At 42.2% G+C, this 15,200-nt stretch overlaps 1 protein-coding gene across 2 annotated transcripts in view; it reads left to right on the top strand.

The window, feature by feature from the left end:
* SLC10A7 (solute carrier family 10 member 7) overlaps positions 1-15,200 on the top strand; it is a 158,559-nt gene that overhangs the window by 104,708 nt on the left and 38,651 nt on the right. For both annotated transcript variants that reach the window (XM_063135687.1, XM_063135688.1), the window contains exon 8: positions 14,174-14,339. In XM_063135687.1, coding sequence (XP_062991757.1) covers positions 14,174-14,339 — 166 coding nt within the window. The remainder of the gene's footprint in view (positions 1-14,173; positions 14,340-15,200) is intronic.

Below are 15,200 nucleotides of genomic sequence, written 5' to 3'. Positions count from 1 at the left end.
GATCTTCACTTGCTGAGGCTGTAAAAATAATTGATTAAAAAAAAGTTCATCACGACTTGGCATGCGCTAAAGCAGGACTGGGGAACCTGTGGCACTCCAGAGATTGTTGGACTCCATTTCCTCTCAGCCCCAGCCCAGCATGCCCAGTGGTCAGGCATGATGGAAGTTGTAGTCCAGCAATATCTGGAGGGGCACAGGTTTACCAACCCTGCACAAATGTGTAATTAATTACTCAAGAACTAGTTTTGCCAAATCAAAGACATAATTTTTGACAACTTATTTTCATGTTACATATTTATACGTGGATATTCATTCTTGCGTAAAAGAAAAACACCTCGATGTTTGTATTGTATGTAATGCAAGCATGGTCTTACTTCCATATATGTTGGTTTCAATACACATGACAAGGAACTAGTATTTGTATTGTCTTCTCAGTACGTAAATTCTTATCGAAATACACACTTGCATACTTATTTTAGAATAACAAATACATGTATTTTGGAAATGGGCAGGAGTTTTTCCCAGCCTAGAGTCCTCAGGGTTCGAACCAGCAGTCTTCTGTATGCAGAGGATGTGTTCTACCCCTGAGTTATGGTCCCTCCCGATGTATAGTCTCCAACACTTGCCCACTTGCAAACAGTTTTGTGCCTTTCAAAAAGGATGCCAAAAAGAGACACTTTCACTGCATTCTGATGACACAGTAACTCACAATGGGTTAAATAAACCACGATGGTTTATTTAACCCATCACGTGTTATACTGTTGTCTTTCAGGGATTTTTTAATCCACGACTGTTTATTTGCCCAAAATAACTCACTCTGATAAGTTATGCAGCAAAGGTTATTTAACCCATCATGGGTTATGGTTGGGCACCTCTCGGGCACCATGGGTTAATTTGTTCACCTGTAGAGTCACACAGGAAGAGTGGTTCAGATTGCTTCCACCACTCCGCTCCTCGCCGGCATTGCTCTGTGTACAGGGAATAGTGGTATTGGAAACAGCTTAAACCAGCTACTTTAGTAATGTCTGTGGGTTAAATACGCAACTGCGATATAGCAAATGAACGAAAGTGTGCTACTGCAGTAGTGTCTATGGGTTAAATGCACAACTGTGATATAGCGAATGAGCTACTGCAATATTGGGAACAGCTTAAACCTGGTATTTTCTATGAGTTAAACACAGTATTGTGTTATTGCCAATAGCTTAGACAGGGTACTGCGTGCTTGGGTGGGAGGCTTAAATGGGCTTAAGCACCGCAAGGGAAGATGGGATACCAGCATGTTCGGGCAGGACTGCATGCAGGCGAATGAGTCAAATTACACAGAGAAATTTAATAACAAACAGTAGTTTATTCACCCATTCATGAGTTGGGGCACTGTGGACTATTTCAAAAATAAATTGCTGTTCGTAGTTCATGAATCCATCATGGATTAAAGTGACGTCGGAATGCAGTCCTTTTGTAGGGGATGAAAAATGCTTGAAATGGCCTTCCCATTTTTGGCACAGCACTCACAGAATGAAAACCCTCTAATATATATATATATATATATATATATTAATGTAAAAATGGCTTTGCTGTGGATTTGTCTTGATCTTTATATTATTTCAGTGCAAGATAGAACTGGATTGATGATTGTTGAAGGCAAGCAATTCATGAGCCACATTGATACGTTGGGATGAATTCTCCCATTGTGTACCACATGTGGCTAAATATTTTTGCACAATGCAATGCAGTAATTTCATCAATCTCTAAGCTGTATTGCCCTATTTTTCTAATACTGGAAGTCTGGTCAAAGATTGTGGTCTCTCTGTTTGTGTTGTCTCATTTTAACAGGGAAGTGACAGGTAGCAGAAAAATGAATACCAGGGCAACAATTCCCTTCCCTTTTCTGATGTCCTTCTCCCTTCTCTAGACCTAAGTGCTTGTGACAGACTTTTATTTTATGTTTTATTTTAAAGAGTGATTTATGATTAAAAGTTAATGAAATAGAATTTTCACAGTGCTTTTATTATATTCTACCAGTTTGAACATTTTTCAAAGCAGCACACCAAAACCTACTGTTCTCTATGAATAAATAATAAAAGCCATGTCTGTACATTATCATTCATGCATTCTGTAGTTGCCCATTGGTGTTTTATTTGCCAGCCTGAAGTGGGCGCTTTCTATTAAATGGTCCTTAAGTAAAACTCAAATTAGTTATTACAATTGTACCCTTTTTGAGATATATATTGGTGCTGTGTCGAATCCTGCCCTCTATTTTTGGGAATTTTCCTCTCTTCCTGCGAAAGAGGCATTGTTTTTTCTGCCTCTTTCACAGGGAGGGAGGGAAATTTGGAGAATTTTTCTCCTTGAGGGAGGGCCAGGCTTTCCACATACCTTTTTTTAAACGTAACTGGTTGCTGAAGGGGCTTCTCCCTATTTTTCAGTTCGTTCGTGTGTTTTTTTAAAAAAAACCCACCCCCTTCCCTCGGCATTTAGAGGAGTTCTTAGTGAATGCCTATTGGAGACCATGTGACCTCTCCCTCTCCAATAAGCGCTCAGGAATAACTCCTGGACTCTTGAAAAATGCCAGGAATGTTTTGGAAAAAAAATAAGAAAGAAGACCCCTCAACTCCGAAATTCTCACCTCTCCCAGCCTCTTTTGCCCGAGTTTTTGTTTTCCCCCATCCCCCACAAAATGCCAAAAATGGAATGGTCAAAATTTTCAGCCCAATATTTATATAGGCCATAAGCTCAAATAGTCCTTAAGTAAAACTCAAATTAGTTATTACAATTGTACCTGTATAATGCCATAAGCTCATTGGGTTGTCTTGTTCAAATATAACAAGTGAAACTGTGTGGATCTGTCTCCATACCCAGGTGCAGCCTCCCACAACCTCTGGTGCCCTTCAGACATTTTGGATTCCAGTTCTTTGCATTCCTGACCATGGACCATGCTGGCTGCGGTAGACGCAAGTTCCTAGAGGGCACCAGCCTGGGGAAGGCTGCTCTAGGCTCTCTAAGTAGCACTAGAAGTTACCTTCATAGAATCATAGAATAGCAGAGTTCGAAGGGGCCTACAAGGCCATCGAGTCCAACCCCCTGCTCAATGCAGGAATCCACCCTAAAGCATCCCCGACAGATGCTTTAGGGTGGAAAGCGTCAGCCTCTCTGACGCTTTCCTCCAGGCTCATTGCCTGCACTGTCAAGCCAAAATGGGGTTATGTAGGGTTTCTTGTGCGGCAGGGGATAATTCCTCAGGAGTGGAGGCAGGGCTGACCCTACCAGTTGGCAGAGTGAAGTGGTTGCCTCAGGCAGCAGATGTTGGAAAGCGCCAACAAAATATTGGTAGGAGAGAGTTGTGTGTCATGCGGCTTGCTCTCCTTCCCTTAAACTAGCCCTACCCTTTTAGGTGCAATAAAGGAGGAAATTCCATCCCCAGTATTGAAGTAATATTCAACTGCTAGTCCATTCTGCTTGGTGGCCAGCCCAGCCCCCTGCCCCAGTGGAGGGCAACCACTCAGGGATCGCTATCTGCCGGGAACACCCCGGAGCAGCTCCTGAATGGCTCCTGAGCAAGGTCAGACCATCGGAAGAGACGGGCTGCCCTCGCTCTGGCTGGAAAAGTTGGGGTAGGTCCCTAACTTTTCAGCCACGCATCTTGGGCTCTTTGCCCCGGGATGACTTTGAGTTGGCAGCTGCATCATCTAACCAACACCACGCAGATTCGGAGCCACTGCAGGACAAAGAAGGCATCAAGACAGTCCCCCAATCATGGGGCTAGGTTGGTTTCCAGCACGTCTGCCTCTACTGCCACTGGTCTGATGGATCTGGGCCCTCCTCTTCAGAGCTGAGGCTGCTCCCAGTGTGGGGATCCTGACAGTACGCAGATAAATCCTTTACATGTGTGGAACTGGAGAGAAAGCTGTTGTAAATGGCAAGAGGAGCAGAGCTGTGTGGGTGTCACAATCCGGGACGTGGGCAGCAGGGTCGCTAGGCAGAAACGCCGGGCCTGGGACAGACAGAGACAGAATGGGCTTGGGTAGTTGGAAGACTGGTGGAGCAAGCTGGGGGTGAGGCACAGGTCTCAGGTGGCAGAGTCCAACAGTGGGCCAGAGGCAGATCCAGGAAACAGACACAGGTTCAGAATCCAAGCAGGAGCCAGAGGCAGAAGATAAATCCAGTTAATAAGCAGGCAAGGTCCAGACAGGGAGCAAGGCAAGAAGCAGAGTCCAGAAGGTACAGAATCCAAACAAGAGCCAGAGGCAAACGTCAATGGTCAAAGGCAAGCAAGGTTCAGGCACGTACCAGGTAGTGAAGGGGCCAGAGGCAGAGGCTTGGTTGAGACGAGCAAGAGGTCCAGCAAGGCGAGGCAAGATCTGAGGGAGCAGATGATCAAGAACTGGCTGCAGCTAGCACGAGAGACCGTGTTGCTGTGGCAAAGGCTGAAGGTGAAATGCAGCTCTTATATAGGCTTTTCCTGGCAGCTCCCAGCTGTTCCGTATGAGCCCACCTGGGAGTGCCTGCTGGTCTGGGCCTGACCCCTCAAGGCTTTACCAGCCAGGGCTCGCATCCTACGAAACCCTGTGGCTGGTTAGATGGAAAGCTGCCGCCAGATGGTGCTGCAGGACAGGACAGATCATGACAGTGGGTCTGCCCCCATTGGGCAAATGTAGAAGTCAGCTTTTGTCATGGCAGTGCATCTAATTTGTGATGCAGCTGCTTTCAAAAGAGTGCACGACAATGAAACTTCAGCTATGAATTCCTTTTTTTCAGAGGAATTCTTCCGTTTTTCACTCTAAACTGAAAAAGGAAAACCAGTGATAATTTACTAAAGAGAGAGCTTTAACAACAGAATTAAGGCTGCAATCCTATACACATTTACTTGGGAGTAAGTAATATAAGACATATTCAGGCATTCAATCTTCATACATTTAGAGCTTCATGGGGGGAAGAATGAGGCCACACTAGTTGCCCCTGCCTCCTCCGGCATGTCCCCCTTGCCAGACCCTGCCGCCCTCCACACTTTGGAGAAGATTGAGAGAGGAGAGCCTGCTGGACATGCATATGCTCCCCACCCAATTTAGAATCCTGTTTGTGCAAGATTCTAGATCACATGGGAAGCCTAGGTACGTACAACATGCTTCCTCCAGTACATGGACTGTGGCAGGAGCAGCGGCATGGACATAATTGAGGGGGGAAGTACCATTGAGCGTGGCCCCACTCTTCCCCTCACACAAGTCTAATTCTTATTGTTTGAGGATTGATTGCCCAGATAGGACTGTAGTTCAGCAGTTCAAGGAAAGAAAGCTACAGTTATTCTTAAGAAACATATTCAACTAGAATATATTTATAACTTTAATCCATATAGAAGTAGCCTGTTTATAGCTAAACTTCAGCTGAATTTCAGGAAGAAGCAGTAGTCTTTTGGGAGACCAACACTGTTGAAAAGCTGTTTGGAAAAATTGAGATGACAGATTAACAGCATTCCTGCCATAGTTCACTCTTATCTGACACTTGACTTTAACTGCAGACAGATGAATTCTCGATAGGAAGGTAAACAAAGAAAAATATAATACACTGCACCCTAAAAATGTCATGAAAGATTTTGTTTATGGTGTTATATTGCAGTGTATTTAATGTTAAGAAAACTAAGTTGCTTAAAATTGCTTTCAAATTATTTAGGGGATTTTAATGAAGTGCAAGAGCATGGGTACCGCACAGCTAAAGCTAAATAGACAAAGACATGGTGATTTGTGTTGTAATAGTTCATGGTGCGAGATGTCATTGATAAACACAAAAATTGATGTATATTATGGATAGAGACTGAGATTTAAAGGAGCAATAAGCTAGAAAGAGAAAACAAAATCAAACTGAAGAACGTTTACCATTTCAAGGAGAATATGGCCTTATTCATCCATCTTTTTGAAACTGAATTTCTGCACTGGAGTATTAACTGCCAACAAAGGACTTTGTATTTAAAAACTTGCATTGCTTTCCACTCTCTTCCATTTCCTTCAAAGGATAGAGCACAAGAATCGTAGGTGGGTTTTTTTTGGAGAGGATTATGAGAATGAAGTGGGTGGGAAATAGAAGTCAGCAGGCAGAACCTCAAAAAGCAGAATCTATGCAGGGCCAAAAATACAACAAGCTGAGATCCCTTCCAGGCCACTATATCTTACCTAGCCACTAAATCCATCTGTGAAAGTAAATAAGCCCCTACAACTTGCATGATCTGCACAGTCAGTATTAATTTGTAGGAGTAAAAGTGATTTCGAGGGTACTTAACTGAATTAACTTAGGTGAAATTCATATTAGCATTCCATTCCTATGTTTTATCATTTCATCCACCATTGTAATTGTCCGTACTCCCTACTCAAAGAAAGATAACCAATATTTGCAAGCAGCGCATTAGAACAAGCTTTGAATGCAGTAGAGAAAGTTCTAGATTGAGACAATCTTAGGCCTTGACTATACATTACATCCAAGTGTATAATTGAATCCTTGTAGCCCTTTTACTTCAGGAAAAGCCACTTCATAAGGGAGTGATTTAGAGCAGAGAAGTGACAGGAAGGGGAAGAATATGACACTGATATTGCACCAGCTGGCTTGGTTGCCAGTGCATCCAAGCCCAATTTCAAGTGCTGATTTTAACTTCCCCAAGCCTTGTGCTGCCCAGATGTGTTAGAGTGCAGCTTCCATTATCCCCAGCCAATGTGGATATTAACCCTGCTGGCAGAGGATGATGGGGGTTACAGTCCAACACAGCTCGAGAATACTAGTTTGAGGAAGGTTGCCTTAAATGGATTTGGCCTGAGTTACTGAAAGGAGTTCATGTACATTGATGGCGCTATATTAATAATAATAATAATGAACAGAAGTCCTTCTCATTTATTAATTTATTTATTTATTTATTACATTTATATACCGCTCCCATAGCCAGGGCTCTCTGGGTGGTTTACAGAAATTCTAAAATTGAGATAAAAACAAGTATACCAAATTTAAAATTCTTAAACACAGAACATACACACATAAAGCATTAAGAACCGTTAAAAAAAACTAAACATGTGGGTGATTAAGATGTGCCGCGATATGCCTGGGCAAAGAGGAAAGTCTTAACCTGGCGCCGGAAAGATAGCAGCGTTGGCGCCAGGCGAGCCTCGTCAGGGAGATCGTTCCACAGTCTGCTAGCCACCACCGAAAAGGCCCTATCCCTCGTTGCCACACTCCGAGCCTCTCTTGGAGTAGGCACCCGGAGGAGGACCTTAGATGTTGAACGTAGTGACCGGGTATATTCACGTCGGGAGAGGCGTTCCGTCAGGTATTGTGGTCCCAAGCCGTGTAAGGCTTTATAGTTCAAAACCAGCACCTTGAATTGGGCTCGGAAACATACAAGCGGACCAGAGCAGGTGTTATATGGTCAAACCTTCTGGTTCCCGAAATCAATCTGGCCGCTGCATTTTGCACGAGCTGCAGCTTCCGAACCGTCTTCAAAGGCAGCCCTATGTAGAGTGCATTGCAGTAATCTAACTTGGAGGTTACCAGAGCATGGACAACTGAAGCCAGGTTATCACTGTCTAGATAGGGGTGTAGCTGGGCCACCAACCGGAGTTTATAGAAGGCACTCCGTGCCACTGAGGTCACCTGAGCCTCAAGTGACAATGATGGATCTAAAAGAACCCCCAAGCTATGAACCTGCTCCTTCAGGGTGAGTGCAATCGCATCCAGAACCGGTAGAACACGGCAGTTAGGCTGGTAAATATGAGGGCGATGCCCAGTAGTGATCCCACAACTCTGGAATGAGCTTCCAGCATCGCTTCCTTAGGCCCTTTCTTTGTAGTCTTTCTGGAAAGCTCCAAAGACCAATTTGATCTTGTTGGCTTTTCCTTGAACGGTATATTTGGGTTGCTGGTTTTAGTTGTAATCATTGGCATTTATTGTTTTTATTGATTTTTACTGTTTTATTGTATTGTTTCTTTTATTATGTATGCTGCCTTCAGGGGTGAGGGTCCACTCTTAAAAGCAGCCTAAAATAATTTAAAATATATAAATAAGCACCCCTCCTATTCTCTGCTCCAAATTGCCCGTTCCTCGGTGTTTTTTCCTGTGATAAAAGGTCTATCATGGTTCAAGTATATGTTTGCATGGAATGTGCAGTGTCCACCCTTAGGTTTGACAGAATGTCCTCTTCAAATGCTGCTTGATGGAAAGGTAGGATATAAATAAAATAAATAATACATAAATGCAGAAGTTTTGACATTCCCTTACTCACTGGATTCAGATGCCTTTGTCCAATTGACAATATACCCACCTTTAATTGCTGCAAGAGAATATGATATAGGCACAACTTTTCTTTCTTTCTTTCTTTCTTTCTTTCTTTCTTTCTTTATTTATTTATTTATTTATTTATTACACTTATATACCGCTCCCATAGCCAGGGCTCTCTGGGCGGTTTACAGAAATTCTAAAATTGAGGTAAAAACAAGTATACAAAATTTAAAACTCTAAAACACAGCATTAAAAACCGATTAAAAACTAAACATGTGGGTAATTAGGATGTGCCGCCATATGCCTGGGCAAAGAGGAAAGTCTTAACTTGGCGCCGGAAAGATAGCAGCGTTGGTGCCAGGCGAGACTCATCAGGGAGATCATTCCACAGTCTGGGGGCCACCACCGAAAAGGCCCTATCCCTTGTTGCCACACTCCGAGCTTCTCTCGGAGTAGGCACCCGGAGGAGGACCTTAGATGTTGAACGTAGTGACCGGGTATATTCACGTCGGGAGAGGCGTTCCGTCAGGTATTGTGGTCCCAAGCCGTGTAAGGCTTTATAGGTCAAAACCAGCACCTTGAATTGGGCTCGGAAACATACAGGCAGCCAGTGCAAGCGGGCCAGAGCAGGTGTTATATGGTCAAACCTTCTGGTTCCCGAAATCAATCTGGCCGCTGCATTTTGCACGAGCTGCAGCTTCCGAACCGGCTTCAAAGGCAGCATGAAGTATACATTGTGGCAAATGCATAAACACAACTAGTTGGTAAAGAGGTGCTTTTGCTCTTGCTTATCTCTTACTTTGTGCAAGATAAATTTTGAGAGGCTCAGTCAGTTCATTTTCCTTTATTGGGGTGAGGCTCTGTGTTCCAAATAATACTTACTTTATTGGGGTGGAGCTCTGTGTGCCAAGTCTCCAGTTCAGATCTAACCTCCACCCTCGTATTCAGTGTGGAGGTAATAATACTACTGACGTATTCTATTTTACGAAGTAGTTGTAAGAATTACTAAGAAGAATGTTAGAGCAGTACGACAATGGAACCAGTAACCTAGGGAGGTTGTGGACTCTCCCACACTAGAGTCATTCAAGAGGCAGCTGGACAACCATCTGTCAGGGATGCTTTAGGGTGGATTCCTGCATTGAGCAGGGGGGTGGACTCGATGGCCTTATATCCCCTTCCAACTCTACTATTCTATGATTCTATGTGCATGGAGCTGTTTAAATACTCAGAAGGTGCTATATAAATACTAAAGTATTATTAGCATTGTAGAAGCTTTAGATCTCCGAAGTTAGGGCTTGTGCATATTATATGGTCTCTACCGAAAGGCTACTTTACATTGTTCCCATTGTGAGTTGTCCCTCGTTGCAACAGGTGATTCCTTTCTCCATCCTCATGCCACTGCAAATTTATCAAGGTGTTTTACATTGACTTGTAATCCTTGCAACAAAGTTGGTCAATATTTCTGTACGCGTAGAGCAGATGTGAAGGTGAGGCTGAGGAATTGTGGCTTCCTTGAGGCCACTTGTCGAGTTCATGGCAGTGGTTAGGTTCAAACCAGTGACATCCATAGCCCAGTCATTTTGCCACTGTGCTACATCAGTTCTTTCTCCAAAGCCTCTTCTCTGAAATGTCACCCTTCTAGCCTTGATTTGCACAGGAAAAATAACAGCCAGCCTTAGAAGTCACACAGTTGAAGAGGAATCTGTAGTTCCAGCCCTGAGTTCTGTGCGTGAGCTTTGAATCTAGGTGTCTCACATCCAATCTCAAAGCTTGCTTCACTGCACCTCCCGGCTACTGTGAGTCTACCTCATGGAATATTTGATATAGAGAACTTCTGCTTTGTTGGTCTCAGGGTGCTTCCAGATGAAGTTTTTACCATGCATTTGTACCGTTCCCATGTTTTCCTATTGCTTCTCCCTGCCTTTTTTTCTTTCCACAAAAGAAGATGGAGTAGATGCTTAATGCCTTTTGATTGGTAGTGCTAGGAGCCATCATAGACAGATAGATAGATTATTGAACATTTTGATATCTTTGAAAGGTGTTTGAAAATTTGGAGCCACCATTTGGATGCATTTCTATTTCAGTTATATACATTCAGTAAATTGTGGTTCTTCAATCTATCAAGTATATTTATTGTATGATATTTTACTATACTAAAAGCCACTTTCGGGTATGTATATTACATGATGGAATACTGTGCTTCTTGAGGGAGTGCCAGGAGTCCAACTGTGTTAAGCATTAAGGCTCCTATTTATAAGGGCTTGGGACTGAAAATGTGAAATTAATCTAATCAATAATTATCAGTGTGCGTGTTTAATAAATACATGTTAGCGCAATTCTGATGAAACAGAATTAGGCAAGTTTGCTTTAAAAAAATGTACAAAATTATTTGGGGCCAGCTTCATGCTCTAGGGTTGGGGTGCCAAGCTTTTCTGTTTACTCTGCTAAGGGGTATTCCTCTCTCTTGAGACTTCTCAATTCACAGGCAGCTTACAAAGCAATGAGAGAATGTGTTGGTATGGGGTGAGGGGAGGGGTGAGGGTGTCTGCTCAGTTCTAGGCCTCTTTTTGCTACCAGCAGTGTGCTGCTTGTAATGTTTACAAGGCTGTGTTGCTGGAGGCTCATGGGAGCTGCCCTGCTGCTTTCTTGCAGAATAAAATACCACTGGGATAGGAAAAGGACAGGAGAGTCTCCGTGCAGGCAGCAAGAAACACCCACACTTGTTTTTTTGGTTTTTGGTTTTAAAAAGAGAATAGAGGCTGCTTTTAATGGCATTTTTCTTCTTGCTCAGCTAATTTTGGAAAGGGGGCAGCATAAAAAATAGACAGGGATTTAAACAAAAAATAGCAGAGCCACTCTGAAATGCCCACAAGTATATTAAGGAAAAGAGGAAGAGGAGGAATTGTCCTTGCCCTGCCTACACATCTATATACTGTTCCACTGGTGTAGGTGGAAGATAGCAGAATATATACATCCAAAACTGCTAATATGTGGAAAGCCCATTGCAATTCCAATTGTAGCTTGCAGCAGAAAAACAATGCTTTTGTAGTGCTAGGGGTCTTTCATCTAGAAACATCCCTTATCTGTGAGGATAACTGAAGTAGACCATTATTACATTCCCCCCCACCCTTGGATGCCTCCCTGATTTCTTTCCCCATCTCAAGATCACCCTCAGCTTTATGGTCAGGAGTAATAAATTGGCCCTAGTATTATATTACTTTTCAGACCTGGTATTAGCTCCTATAGTGGTTCAGTGGGAGAGCAGGCACCTCTTATATTTTCTAGTTTAATGGACCTGATGTCCTCCTTGACTTACAGAGCTACACCATCTACAATATGCCCTTCCCTATCCTTTTATAGAGTTTTATCCAGGGTTATTCATACCCCATTGGTTTTCTCCGTTCCACCAGGTTTCCATTATGCCCGCTATGTCTAATGTTCTCATTCACAACCAAGCACTCCACTTCTTCTATCTTGGCTTAAGGTGCTTCCAGACAGAGGACCCTCTCACTACCAATCAGAAGGCATTGTGCAGCTATTTCGTCTTTATCTTCTTAATAGATTTTCTGTGTTAAGAAAAAAATACAAAAGGAGAGTAAGAAAACTTAGAGGGCTGCAATCTGAAGACAACATCATCTCGTAACATTCTGTAAATGAGGCAGTGCAATTACACAATAAAAGCACCCTCAGCAAAACATTGTTTTGGACTAAATCACTCAAAATAACCCATTTTGTGGAGTTGTGCTTTGATTTTGTTCTTCTAAGTAAGGGTGATTTAATCTGAGTCACTCTCATGACAATAATTTATCATTAATAGCATTGTTATTATGAGGTAACATGGCATCTCTAACACCGTCGGATTAGTATGTAGCATGAAATTGCAAACTTCTAAAACAGAAGATGTTGGGGCATCTTCTGAGGAGTCTTGCAATATATTGACAAAAAATGATGTAAGCCATGACTTGTACCATTTCCTTCAAATCAAATATGCTCTTCAAAACATAGAAACGTTAGAAAATATCACCTCTACTTCATTTATTTACATTTAAACATGTATACTGCTTTTCTTCTGGTAAAGCCCTTCAAGCAGCTTTCAACAAAATATTAAAACAATATGAAATCATATTAAAAGTTAAACAAAAAATGCAATGCCAATGCATTTTAAAATAGCTGCCCCCCAAAATCAACAAACTTTGACACTACAGAAGGTTTGGTGGTAAATAAAAGTTACAATAAAATGTTTAAATAAAAGTATATTATAATAGTCAAGTTGAGAATTTATCCAAGAGCACCAGACAGCAGCTAAGTTGCATCCAAAAAGGGCTGCAACTGATGAATCAGCTGGAGTTCAAAGAAGATGCTTCTGCCCATGGCAGGCACCTCAATGTCTAAGAGCAATACCAGATATAGGAGCACTTCTACACTATGACCCTTTCTACACCTAAGGATTATCCCAGGAAAATGGCGGGATCGTCCCTGCCTGCTCCCGGGATCCCCTGTGTGTCATTTGGATGTACAGGGATGATCCTGGGACGATCCTGGGATAAATGGCTGGTGTAGACATGCCCTATGAGTCTTCTCCCTGAGGGCTAAGGGAGAAGGGGTATATCCCCTATAACCAAATAAGCAGAGCCACCACCCTCAGGATCTCTAGTTTGTCTGGATTAACTTTCAGTTTATTTGCACTCACCACTCCATTATTTATTCACTTTCATCAGTTCATTACCAATCTCAAGCAGTCATTCATGGAGGATCTTGTAACACATAATGCCAGGGGAGAAGAAGTAAAACTGAGTAGCAGAATATGGTGAATCCTGCTTGACATCACACATGGTTTCATGTAGATGTTAAACAGCATGGAACACAAGATAGAACCCTGTAGGATGGCCTTTCCCAACCAGCTGCCTTCCAGATGCAATGGACTGCAACTTGTGATTGGCCTGCTGGCTGAGAATTATGGGAGTTGCAGTTCAACACATCTGGAGGGCACCAGGTTGGAGAAGGCTGCTGTATGATAATTCCCATGGAGAAGATCTACCCATATCAGCTTCTGGAACCGTCTCCAACCCACAAAAGGAATTCAGAAAGATACTATGACTGGTATCAAAAGCCACAAGCTGCAATGAGGATCAATCCTATATTTTTGGAAGCATTCTACTGCTAGTTACTTTCACCCCTAAGAGGAAGGTAAAAACTGATTCAACAACTAACTTTGCTTTCAAAATCCTAACTGTAAAAAGTTGGAATAAACATTGTAGTCTTGCTGATCTTCTTGTGTTCATTCTAGTATTCCAGAAGCATGCAACTGGCATTTGTCTTTGTATTTGCAAAAAATCTAGATCTTCAGACTCTAAATTATTTAAGCTCCCACAACACATGCACTTTTGCTTTTCAAGCATGAGTTATAATTTAATTAAAAACTTCTGGTGCATCACTAGCTATTTAAATATTTAAATGTTCCATGGATCACTTTCGATTATCTGCTCACATGAAATTCCTGAAGATGTCAGATTTTTAAGATTCCCAAAGTTACACTTGGAATTGTCTGTTGATGCAAAGGGGACTGTGATAATTACATACATCCATTAGTATCAGCAGAGGAGATAAACTTTGGGGAGGCTTAATGGGCATGTCTCAGTGACAGCTAGCAAAGAACATTTGGCATGATTAAGGATAGATTTGAATGTACTTGAAAATATACTCTCATTATGGACGCCCAGTGGAAGTTGCACTACAAATGTTAAATTCCCCAGAAGAAGAGTTATGTGGCAGGAAAGCTTTGAAATCCACTGTGGCCGTCATCCAAATTATTCTCTTCTCTTTATGTCTTTCCGCTGTCAGATTCGTTTTGTGATGCCCAACTTGGCTCCCTGTGTGTGTTGAAAAGAGGCAACCTGTTGATTTTTTTTTCTTCCTTGTGTTTCAGATAGTCCGAAGATACATCAAGGAATGGCTTGAGAGAAAGAAACCTCCGTTTGGTGCTATCAGCAGCTGTGTGCTCTTGATGATCATCTATACAACTTTCTGTGATACATTCTCCAATCCAAATATTGACCTTGATAAGTTTAGCCTGATTATCATAGTTTTTATAAGTGAGTACCATTTGCACGTTGTAATTCCTTTTAACAGCTGGAGTTGTGTATCTTACTCAAGGAATCAAGGCCCTTGGTGTTCTGACAAGTCCATAATGAGTTTCTTTGCATGATGGCCACAGCTTTACGTGCAGTGAATAGTGACTGTATAGTAGTGCTATGAAGTTTGGTCTTTAAATGCATTTTAGAAATGTTGAAGAATTAACGTTTGGTTGTATTCTATTATTTTTTATTTTCTAACACAGAAACTGAGCCTTGATATACTGATAGTGCCACAATGTAATGGATTCAGTTAAGATGTATGTTCCTTTTTCAGACTGATGTACTCATTGAAGAAATATATTTGTGCTCAGCCACAATATTCCAACTTATTTGTTGTATTAATTACACAACAATAGCCCACTGAGATTTTGTGTCAGCCACTCAGTAGCAAAAGTTCTCTGGGTGACATACAGAAACAAATTGCAATCACAAATGCAATAGGATATGGTAAGACCAAAAAGGAGAACTTTGAAATAATAATAATTGAACGATCAGCTGAATGTAGGAGTTGCTGCCCAGACTTAGCAGCAGGCAAGTGCCAGCTCTAGATTACTGAAGGTTTTTGAGCAAAACACCATCAATGGGGCTCCTCCTTTGGTGAGTCTATCTGCTCACTTCCATTGCCACTTGCTTCTCCTCCCCTTCTCATCATTGCTACCACTTGCTTGCTTGACAGGCAGAGAACCAATGAGCATGTAGGCAGTGGCTTCTACTACTTCTTACCACCACCACCACCACCACCACCATCGCCATTATCTGGGTCAAAGCAAGAGGTAAGGGAACAAGTAGATCGCGAAAATGAAGATGAGGAAAAACACC

Source organism: Elgaria multicarinata, chromosome 10 (genome assembly GCF_023053635.1).
Source record: "Elgaria multicarinata webbii isolate HBS135686 ecotype San Diego chromosome 10, rElgMul1.1.pri, whole genome shotgun sequence".
NCBI classification, from domain to species: Eukaryota; Metazoa; Chordata; class Lepidosauria; order Squamata; family Anguidae; genus Elgaria; species Elgaria multicarinata.
The sequence above is the reverse complement of the archived record's forward strand: the minus strand, read 5'-3'. Positions and strand labels throughout refer to the sequence as shown.